Raw genomic sequence first — 12,237 nt, forward strand, 5'->3', positions numbered from 1 at the left:
ATATATGCGTATATATATATATATATATATATATATATATGTATTAATTTATTATTTGTTTTTAGATTATCGCAACATGCGCAACATTTTATCTACCCTGTCTGCTTATTCTCTTTCTTTACTGGAGGATATTTCAAACAGCTCGGAAACGTATTAGAAAGAGACCAGGAACGATCGTTCAACCCTCTCGCGAAAGAAGAGGTATCCTACGGCTGGTAACGAGAAGGTAATCATCCTTTTCTTATACTTTTTCACCCACCACCCATTTACCATTTTGTCGAATCTATCCGTTCGTCATCCAATTGAACTGACGCGCGCCCACTCGTCCGTATCCAACGATTTTCGATCGAGTATTTTTGTGAAAAACTGTTCGAAAGTAAAACGAACGTTTGAATTGTTTTTATCGAATAGAGATAACGATAGGGTGAATTCGAACAATATAGAAAAAAAAAAGAGAATTCAAATCCTATCCTCCGTAAGATCGAAGGGTCATTTTGTTTCCAAATCGATCGTTCGCGAAAGTGACCATAAAAATATCTACAATTCGACTATGGCTGCAAAACAAAAAATAGAATCGTTTGCGAAAAATGATTGAACGATGCAAAAGTGCTTTCAATTTTGATGAAAGGTAATTCTCCGCAGCAATCGTTATTTCAACTAACGTGTTTTCAAAAAGGGAAAGAGAGAGTGTGAGAGTGAAAGAGAGAAAGAGATAGAGAGAGAAAAGGAGAGAGAGAGAGAGAGAGAGAGAGAGAGAGAGAGAGAGAGAAAGATAGAAAACAAAACAAAATATTGACAATTATTTTTCATCGTTCTAATAATTTCTTTTAACGAAACAACAATTTCCAGAAACGTGTGTAGGATTATTGATATATGTACAACATATATATACATATATATATATATATATATATATATATATATATGTATATATATATATATGTGTATATATGTAAGGATACATATGTAGATATATAGAGCTCCCAGAGTTATATACGTAGCTTTATTTGATAAAACACGATCGCGTTTAATTGTTCCAATTGTCATGACTCTTTGCTCCTAATACTCGCACGTTAATCGTTTAAATTTAATTAATCTACGAACCAGAATTACAGCTCGCTCCTCTGCGAATCGTGTTAATTCGATCAAAGCGTAACGCGAAACGATTTCGTCGCGATTTCATTACCTACATATAAGTGAATATCTCGCATTCGAATGATCGATCGAATCTAAAACGTTCGAAATTGGTGAACATTGAATTTCCACCCTCTCGATCGGGATCTCGCATAACTCGAGAAATTATTTTTCATTTCTTATTTCACTATATATATATATATATATATATATATATATATATATATATATATATATATATATATATATATATAATGAGAATCTTTTCACATTTTAATATTTCAATCGATTCTTCCTTAATAAATATTCTTTATTTTAATGTGAAAACAAAAATGAAAATAAGAAAAAACAAAAAAGAAAAAAGAAAAAAAACTTGAAAGAAATTGAAATCGAATAGAAATAAAAATAAAAATGAAATTGAAAAAGAGATATATTACTAATCTAACGAAATGTTTGAAGGATCATATTATTTAAACGATAATATACGTCCGATATTATATAATTATTTATATATATATATATATATATATATATATATATATATATAAAATGATCAATATAATTGTATTGTTTGCTTTATGACATACATAAGTAAGAAGTCGAAGATTTTCTTTTATAAGAGAAGAAAAAAAAAGGAAAAAACAATTAAATTTAAATTACACGAATGAATGTAGAAATTTAATTACAAGGAATATCCGAAAATATCAGGAAAAACAGGTTAAGCGAAAGATTGGACAAATGCGCTTCTGCACGCGCGTTTTCTACGTCAACTTGAGAGTCGAGGCGAATTCCTGTTGCGCTTTGAATCCTTTGAATCGACAGAGGAGTTTCATCAGTTTGAAAGCGCTAGTCTAGTTTAATTTGTTTCCACGAGTGACTCCCGCTCCTTTTTACCCTCTCTCTTCGACTTTTTAATCGGAAAACTGAGAGAATGATATGAAAAGAGGGAGGGATAAGAGAGAAAGAGAAAGAAAATGGTTGCTTTGAAAGTTGACGAATACAAATATTCATCGTATGTGTTAGTTTTATATAGGAAGAATACTTTTATTTTTTATTACTTCAATATATTCTTCCTTTGTCAAACTTTTTATATACAAAATTTCAATTTGTTCGTGCAAATAGAAATAAATTCGAATAGTTTTCATAGGAAATGTAAATCTATTCATCCATCATAGAAAAAAAAGTTAACTCGCAATTCGATGTAATCCTTTTATCTGATTCTTTTTTCCTTTTTTTTTTTTTTTTTATCTTAATATCATTCAAACAAAAAAATTAAAAAAAAAAAATAAAAGAAAAAAATCGGTAAAAAAAAAGAAATGAATACAAATAAATTTACATCATAATATTATCGTCTAAAATATATCGACACCATCAAGACTCGATTAGCTTTAAACTCCGTTAGCTTTTTTCAATGAAATCGAGATGTTTACCCTAAGTCCTATCTTTTGCTTCTATTCTTTCAAATAAGCAGGCAAAGGGAGGAATCAACAGCGTTCACTATAACACGTTCAACCCCGGATCATTCGTCGATTTCACCGGAAAAGTCGTCGTCGTATAACGACGGAAACGTAGCGCAATCAGCGGTCGTGAACGTTACGCCGGTAACGACGAGCACTACAGCAAACTCGTCAAATTCTACGGGTCAGACAACGAGCTCGACAACAGCAACAACAACGGCAACAACAGGAGCAACAACAACGGCAACAACGGCAGGAGTAACAACAACGACGACAACGACACCGGCGACAACAACGATGACGACGTCAACGAGTAGGCCAAGTTCAGCGTCTACGTCGACGACGGTACGTCAGGCGACATCGACGAAGAGAAGTCGTGAAACGATAGAATCTAAACGTGAAAAGAAAGCAGCCAAGACATTGGCAATCATCACCGGTGCCTTCGTCGCCTGTTGGCTACCATTCTTTGTTCTCACGCTTCTACGTGTCATCTGTTATTGGTGCCAAATACCCGACGTAGTATACAATGTCTTCCTCTGGCTTGGCTATTTCAACAGTACCCTCAATCCTGTCATCTACACCATCTTCTCACCCGAATTCAGGCAAGGTTTCAAGAGAATGCTTTGTGGTAGTTCGAGAGTGACCCGCTGACATTGGATTTAATTTCCTTTCCCTTAATATCATTATTAACGATAATTAAAACCATTACAATCACTACCACAATCATCCACGACAACACCAACGACACCATTGGTACTATCCTCCCTGAAAGGAGGAAGCTTTAGTCTCTTCTTTCTCTGTTTTTTCTTTCTCTCTCCCTCTCTCTCTCTCTCCCTCTCTCTTCCTCTCTTTCTCGTTCACGCATATGCCTGTGAAAGAATAATAGCAGATATAAAACTTTCATATTTTTTCAATTTTTTATTCCTTTCGAAGTGTCTTTTCAATCAGAATTTCTTAATCGCAAACGTTTAACAATTTTCTTTATTAATTTAATCATATTAAAATGTAAGAATTCAAGAAAAAAAAAAATAACAAAATTTATCAAGATATATCAGCTATTATCTCCTCTCTGTCTCTCTCTCTCTCTCTCTCTCTCTTTTTCACTCTCTCTCTCTCTCTCTATCTCTCTCTATCTCTGTGTCTCTCTCGTTTAGATTTATTCATAGAACGCAAGATAAACACGTGCACGCCTTCACTTTTTCTTCCTTCTTCCTCTCTGCCTTATCAATAGTAAATAGCTATGTATTGTATCTCGTGTATATAAAAAATATATACATATGTTCTAGGATAAAAGTCAAATTTGAATCATGGGCCAAAAACCATGAGATCGTGAATAAACATACATATATAAATACATACGTATATATATACATACATACATACATACATACATACATACATACACATATGCATACATGCACAACAACATTTTCTTCTCGCGAATGTAATAACATATATAGGTACATACATACACGTGTAATTAAACTTACATATGAGATCACGTGTTTTGTCGTGGTCAACATTGTCCATTTTTTTCCTTCTTTTTTTTTTTTTGTTGTTGTGGCGAACGATTTACCTTTTAGCCATTCCAACTCTCGGCTGTATCGACAATTAGTAGTGGCATCTCTACTGATCTGAATCGTTCGACCGAGAGAACGAAAAAAAAAAAAAAAAGAAAATAGATAGAGAGAAAAAAGAGAGAGAGAAAGAGAGAGAGAGAGAGAGAGAGAGAAAAGAAGAAGAGAGATAGGGACCGTAATTTGTGTGCATGCGAAAGAGAGAGAGAGAGAGAAAGAGAAAGAAAGAGAAAGAAAAAGAAATTGAGAAAGAAACGTTTTGCAATTACTCACGTCTTTAAAACGCATTAGAATGGCTTTTAAAGCATCACTTTTAAAAGTACATACTGTTTAAAATGGCTATATCTCTACACAATATTTATCTATCCTTTATTCCACCTTGTAACATACGTCTTTATAGAAACAAACACACACACACACACACACGACAGCCTTACAAAAACAGACACACAGATGCACGCAAGCACACACACACACGTACGTACAAATATTAGAGCATAATGAGAAGAAAACGAGGAACTACGAGGAACTAATGAATTCTAATTGTAAAAGATGGTGAAAGAGAGAGAGAGAGAGAGAGAGAGAGAGAGAGAGAGAGAGAAAGAGAGAGAAGGAGATAGATAGATAGATAGATGGAGAGAGAAAGAGAAATTTGTCAACTTCAAATTTGCTTACGAGTATATTACGACCGATCGTGAGAGGAAAGACTAAAACTTATTGTTAGCATGAGAAAGAGATAGATAGAGATAGATAGATAGATAAAGAGAGAGAGAGAGAGAGAGAGAGAAAGAAGATCAAATTTGAATTCTCTGTATTTGTGATAAATTTACGGGGAAGAACTCCCATAGAGTTCAAGGATGCTCAATTCGTTTGAAACCTCCTTTTCTATAACTTAGTTTGATTCTTCTCGTTGTAAAGTCGAGTGTATGTGTCTCGAAAAGTGAATTTTGCGAGAAGAAATGTGAAGATCAAACGAATTTCATTCACTCTACGAACAATGGAATAAATAGGAGATCGATCTTTTTTTACCCCTCCAATCTCTTTCGTTTCTTCCTTTTTTTACTTCTTTCTTCTTTTTTTTCTTTCTTTTCCTTTTCGATTTGTCTAAAAATATTACGATCTTTTTTTAACAGATTAATTGGACGAGAAGGATTTTTTTTTCTTTTTCTTTTTCTTTTTTTTTTTTCTTTTTTTTTTCTTTTTAATAAAACCATGCTAATATTTATTTACTTTCTTTTTTCTCTTTGTTTTATTTCTAAATATTCCGCATGTTTTTAATTAAATATTTCAATTCCATTTGAAAGAAATTTTTATTCCTTCGAAATTAGATCGCGTATGTATCGCAAGTACTTACATACGATTTTATTATTACATATGAATGAAATAAATAAAGTTAATTAATGAACGTACATTGGTTACACTTTTAAGAAATTTTTTTTCTCGACGTTCGAAAAAATTTATTAAAAAAGTTCACAATATTGTAAATCTCTTATCAAAAAGTCTCCGGATGTCTAATATTTCTTTTCTCTCCACTTTTCTCCTGTGTTTATCCTCGAGCGATCACCATGTTTCGACGTTAATAATAATGGATTATTATTATTAATGCGAAATTTCAAGGGTAAAAAAAAAAACGAAAAAAAAAAGAAAAAAGAAAAAAGAAAAAATGAAAAAGAGAAAAAAAGGAAATAAAAATTTGAAGACGAAATAAAATAAGATGCGATACGTATGTCTCGTCTCTGTAAGATAGGACATACAAGTGGAAGAAGGTATGTAATAAGACTTGTTTCAAGCTAAATGAAAAATATTAGAGAGAAGATAAAGGGCAAAGGTCATTAGAATTAGATAACGGGGGGGAGGGAGGGGGGGATATCTTTCTTCAAAGCTTTTAAATAAAGATAATCATTTCTTTCGTACTGACATGCCTCTTCTCTCTCTTTTTCTTTTTTTCCATTTTGTTTTCTTTTTATTCTATTTCTTCTTTTTTTCTTTTTTTTCTTTCTTTTATTTTCTACGATAAAATTCGCAATTTATTTCGAAAAGACGCCCTTTTTTTTCCCCCGATTCATCATCATTCCTATCGTGTTAATATTTATCTCTTTCACAGTCCGTACCTTTCTCTTTTGTCTTTGAGCTTTCGCAATAGTAGAAATAACATAGAAGCAATGTAATAGACCAATGTAAAAAAAAAAAGAAATGATATAGATTCAATACAATCCGCAAAAATATCGACATTTTTCTATTCGATGACAGAATAGATCGCTAAAGTTTGATTAACGAGTCGGTATAATTGTATGTTCGAACATTAAATGTTTCTTTTTTTCACGATATCTCTCTCTCTCTCTCTCTCTCTCTCTCTCTATATATATATATATATATATATATATATATATATATATATATATATATATTTATTTTATCTCTAACATGATCGATCGTGTATATCCATTCATCCATGATCGTGAATGATTTTTTATTAAACGATTTATACTTCGTCATGTCGTGTAATCTTTCTCGTTTATTTTATATTTTTGATAAAAGCAAAGAAAAAGAGATAAAAAAAAAAAAAGAAAAAAAAGAAATCCTGGAAATGGATTTATATAAAAATTCAAGAACTTTTTCTATATGGAAAGTAACGGCGGGGTGGGATGGGGCGTTGGGGTGCGAGGGAGGATAGGGAAAATAACAATCATTCGTAAGATAATTCCAGTTTTATGCATATGCGTATGCAATCGCAAATTTTATTCTTCTTTCATGTAACATTATCACAACGAATAACGGGACGAGGATGAAATTGCGAAGTTTCGAATGGAAATCAGACATATTGCGACGCTTGTATTTTCGTCAGAACGAAGACAAAAGCAATTGTTCCGTGGAAATACGGGTATAGCACGCAAATTGCATACGAAGTGTAATTTAACGAAATCATAGTCAAACAAGCGGGCAAACAGAGAACCATAATATTGCATCGCATTTAGCCTTATCAGACATATTCGCTGGTAAGGAAAGGAGCTTTGGATATTTCGTGCGAAGAACTTGTGCTTAATACTTGTCACGTGTAAAGACACGTGAAAGATTAAAAAAAAAGAAAACACACACACAGAAAAAAAAAAAAAAGAAAAGAGGAAAAAGAGAAGAAGAGGGAAAAGGAAAAAAAGAAAATATTTATAAAAAGATTTTTGTGAACTATGTGTGTGTGTGTGTGCTTATGTCTCTCTGTGTACGTGTGCGTGTACGTGTGTGTGTGTGTGTGTGTGTGTGCATGTACATTTAAATCTTTTCGTATAAACGAAAGACGAATTTTAGCGAGAGCGTCACGTAGATCGAATTGTTATATCGTTATACGTGTCGTTATTTCTTTTTTTTTTTTTTTGATATTTTCCTTTTTAGATTTTTCTTTCTTTTTTCCTTTTTTATTTTTTTCTTTTTTCCTTTTTTTCTTCTTCTTTTCTTTTTTTTTTTTTCTTTTTTTTCTACCAAAGTTATAGACTCGTTAAGTCGAAAATAAAAAGAAAAGCAAATGACAAAGACGTGCCGTACGTTGTACCTTAGCCAATTTGTCTCTACGCTCGACCGAATCTTTTCAAATACAACACATGGAAATGTCTTATTCGATCTCGTCGTTTCCCATTAGAAATGTTCAATGCCACTCTATTTCTACGTCATACTTTCAAATTGAATGAGATTTGTAATGAAATTTGTTGTTCGCACTTTGAAAAATATTTTGAACGATATCAAAATATTAAATAATATTACGAATACGACAGACAGACTCGATGGGATGATTTTGTTACAATTGATTGAGTCAATGTTTCGCCATAGTTGAATGCTCAAAAGGGAGAAAACAAAAAAAAGAAAAATAAGAAAAGAAAAAAAAAAAAAAAGAGAAAAAAGGAAAAGGAAAAAAAGAAAAAAAAAACAGAAGAAAACACATGTTATAAACATTTAGAAAATGTCGTAATGTCAGAAAGAGAGAGAGAAAGAGAGAGATAGAGAGATTTCGAAGAAAGTCAAATAAAAAAGTTCTGTATAACTAATGCATTTCGTGATTAGCTAATTGCATAAGACACTCCCCATCAGTTGTGCCTAACAAGGAAATAAGCAAAACGTCTGATAATCCTGTTACATAGCTCGTTCTTAGAAAGAAAAAGAGAGAGAGAGAGAGAGAGAGACAACGATCTTTCCGCATTAATAATCACGTTAATTTCGTCTTTCACGATACCTTATACCTCATTTATCATTCTTCTAATCGAGCATCGAAACACGAATGTTTGCCGTTCAAACATTTCCAAAACTTTCAATTACGTATATCACTCTTAATCTCTCTCTCTCTCTCTCTCTCTCTCTCTCTCTCTCTCTCTCTTTCTCTTTCTTTCTGTTTCTTTCTTTCTTTCCTTCTTTCTTTCTTTCTTTCTTCTTCTACTTCTACATCAACGACTGATAAAAAAATAACAGGTAGATAGAGATAAAAAGAAAAAGAGAGAGAGAGAGAGAGAGAGAGAGAGAGAGATGCATATAAATATGAAAAAACTCGATGTATCCCGATTATCCTACAATTTACATCGCATTGCTCTGCTATTTATCGACGTTATGCCTAAGGTTGTTAAATGAAAAAAAAAAGTAAAAAAAATAAAAAAAAAAAAATAAAAAAAAAAGAATAAAAAAGTGAGAATGAAAAAGTTTGCGAGAGAAAAATTGAGAGAAGAAAGAGAAAGAGAGTGGGAGAAGGGAGGGGGGTCGGCGGCGGGAACGGTGGAGGGAGGAAGGGAGGGAGAGAAAATGATCTTTAAACAAAAAAGACAAGATTGACGGAACTTAGGAAAAATGACGTAGTTATATGATTAAAAAAAAAAAGAAAAAAAAAAAAAAGAAAAAAAAAAGAAGAAAAGAAAAAAAAAAAGGAAAAAAAAGAAGAAAAAAAAAGTAAAGAAATAAAAGAAGGAAAAGAAGGAAAAGAAAAAAAAAAAAATATGCCAAGCGATATTATATAGTAGCTGAAAGTACAGTTGAAACGTGCGCGTGCCGTGTAAAAGATAACGAGAGAAATTGAAAGAGAGTATATAGTATATAAGTACTTAATGTATATAAGTACTTATGCGTGCGTATGCGTTAATATGTATGGGTACTATTATCTGTGAGCGAGAAATTTGAAAATAATAATTTAAATTTAATCGCATCTCGCGTAGGACCATTCAAAAGAGGCTCCTCATGTGATTCACTCACGTGAAAGAAAGGAAAAACATTTTCTGCGTTGATCAAGATTAAATAAGAAACGTGTATTTAAAATGCGGCCGCTTGCTTTATATTTATTCCCTCTCGATAAAAAAAAAATCGTAAAGCGACTATTACGATAATGATACGAGAAGATGATGAAGTAATTACGTTTAAATAAATCGAATTACGAAGGGTTTCGAAAGAATTAAGATTCGGCTTTAAACGTCCTTTTTCTATATCCTTTCTTTTCCTCTCTTCTTCATCTTTTTCTTTTTTTTTTTTTTTTTTTTTTTTCTTTTTTTTTTCTCGTGAATTCTCTTTTACAGGTTCTACTATGGAATCCACGATAAACGAGAATAAAAATGAAGATCGAAATGAAGATATTACAAGAGACACCTAAGTATATCGATTATTTTCTTTTCTTTTATATATATATATATATATATATCATTTTCATTACTGCGGGGAATATTTGACGATAAAGAAAATACGAAGTAGTAAGTATTCCGAAAGAATTTTTAATTTCTTTTGTCCATGAAATGGTTTTTCTTCCTTCTTCTTCTTGTTTTTTTTTTTTTTGTTTTCATTTCTGTTTTTTTTTTTTTTTTTTTTTCTTAATACGATAAACATAATAAAATAATGAACGATCACACGTTTGAAAAAAAGTGTAACTAGATGAAAGGAAGATTTGTTTATTTTCTTTTTAAATAATTAGACGTAAATGTATAAATAAGAAAAGATATATACCTGTCTTATCCTCAGGTATAACTCGGTAAAATCTTCTTATAGGTTGCTATTTCTTCATTTCGAAGTCCTTTTTTATGCGAAATACTCGAACGAAGAATGTTGAAAGCATTGGATATATCTCAAGGTGGAAGCCGATAAGGTAAGACATCGATAGTGCCATAATACGGAATAAGAAAAGGGTCATGCATTGAAAAATAATCTTCTACGAATAGTATAGACGTGGATTCGATTCAAATCCTCGATTTTAATACGATGCTAGCCTGGATACGTTCGAGATATATCTTGACATGTGTGAAGGACACACAATCTTTCTCTCTTTCTTTCACTATTTTTTACATCCTCTCTTCTTCTCTTCCACACGATCGATCCTGGAAAATGGTACATCGAGTATGCGAACCTTCCACGTCGTTTCAAGTTCGATCAACCGTGCATAGCTTTTATCTTTCTTTCTTTTTCTTTTTTTCTTTTTTTTGTATACAAAAATTGAAGATACAAACTACTTGACTACGATAATCATTATCATCGTCATTGTCATCATCATTATCGTCATCGTCATCGTCATCGTTATCGTCATTGCTGGTTCTAACTTCTTCAAGGACTAAAAATATTATCCAATGATCATATCGATAAAACGATAAATTTGCAATTTCTGGGATTACATAGCATATACGTATATATGTACGTATATACTTATTACGTAGGTTTATTCATTTAAGTACATACAATATCTATTTACTTAAAACATATATTTACCTTGTGCTACCTATGATACATACTGTGGCCTATGATACAGGCATATATATATGTACGTGAGCCAAGTCTATCGTAAGTTTGAATTTTCTTCGAATTTTTAAATTAATCTTAAAATTGAATTAAATCGTTTTTCTACAATGATTACATTATTTCTCGTACGAAAGTTTAATGAAAAAGAAAAAAGAACAAAAAAAAAAAAACAAAATAGAAAAAAAAAAGAAAAAAAAAGGAAAAAGAAAAGGAAAAAATCTTCATCTCGACGACATTTTTTTAATTACATCATAGATATAAATTTATAATCGTATTTATATCGATAAAATCTTATTCACATGAAAGTCAAAAAGATAATTGATTACCTTCCATGATTTTCAATCGTTGATTTACGATATATCCAATTGTCATATCCAGTTATATTATTTAAGAAGAGAAGATAACAACTTTTCGAAAGAAGAAAAGACATATTTTGGAGAATTTATCTTTTTTGAAAAATACGATCCGTTTTACTTATACTTTATTCTAACCGCTCTAAAGTCCCGAGGGTATTCTAAAACTTTTGATCAAGGATATACAGGTACATACATATATACGTATATATATGATATAAAAATCGATCGAACAGTGTAACGTCCTAATAAACATATCGAGTTTATAACATAACAGAAAATTAAAGTTACCTCTCGTTAAAAGAACGAAAAGAAACTATAGTACAAAGAAGGTTTAACATCGAACGATTAACTCGAATACGTTTTCTAGTAATTTCTAAACAGAAACGACTACCCAAGAAGCTTCTTTTTTCAACCAACGACGGATAGAGCTTCTGTACTTTGTACTTTATCTTGAGAAAGTCAAGCTGACTTGTAATCCCGTAATCACGAATATATCCTTTAACTCGAGGAACGTCTTATCGCAACGAAAAAGAGGTGAGTAACCGAATGCATAAATTACAGATACATACCTAAGATTAGATCAAAATCCTTCATTCGTATATATACACACATCTATATACATTATATATATATATATATTTCTCTTGTGTTTTTTATTTTTTTATTTCTTTATTTTGTCTTCCCTCTTTCTTACTTGTTTTCCGGTTTTTTGTTTTCTTCTTTCTTTTTTTCCTCTCATTCTCCCTTTCTCTCGTCTTCTTTCACAGCCACAAGGTAAAACGATTCTTCTCCTTCTAAATTTTTTTTCACGTCAATGCCCAAAATACAAGCGCAATGTTACATACAAGCTCAGATAAGTATAGCGATTCTCTCGTTACACAATTATACGGCCGTCGGAAATTTCACTCAACTGTGCAACTGGGTTTTCAGGTTTCGCGATTTTATCTCCCGTATTCCCTTTTCTAGATCTAC

The 12,237-nt window shown here is 31.7% G+C and overlaps 1 protein-coding gene and 1 long non-coding RNA gene across 4 annotated transcripts in view; both read left to right on the top strand.

The window, feature by feature from the left end:
* The window catches only part of LOC124424482 (5-hydroxytryptamine receptor 2A), a 120,474-nt gene extending 110,886 nt beyond the window's left edge, over positions 1 to 9,588 (top strand). For 2 of the 3 annotated variants that reach the window (XM_046963585.1, XM_046963584.1), the window contains exons 7-8: positions 66 to 226; positions 2,603 to 9,588. In XM_046963585.1, coding sequence (XP_046819541.1) covers positions 66 to 226; positions 2,603 to 3,242 — 801 coding nt within the window. In that variant the 3' untranslated portion in view covers positions 3,243 to 9,588. The remainder of the gene's footprint in view (positions 1 to 65; positions 227 to 2,602) is intronic. The other variant, XM_046963586.1, reaches the window with a different exon arrangement.
* A 418-nt stretch (positions 9,589 to 10,006) lies between these two features.
* Positions 10,007 to 11,799, top strand: LOC124424484. Its single transcript, XR_006942322.1, has 2 exons — positions 10,007 to 10,265; positions 11,633 to 11,799. It is a non-coding gene; the product is annotated as an uncharacterized LOC124424484 (long non-coding RNA).
* The last annotated feature ends 438 nt before the right edge of the window (positions 11,800 to 12,237 follow it).

This window comes from Vespa crabro, chromosome 5 (genome assembly GCF_910589235.1).
Source record: "Vespa crabro chromosome 5, iyVesCrab1.2, whole genome shotgun sequence".
Classification (NCBI taxonomy): Eukaryota; Metazoa; Arthropoda; class Insecta; order Hymenoptera; family Vespidae; genus Vespa; species Vespa crabro.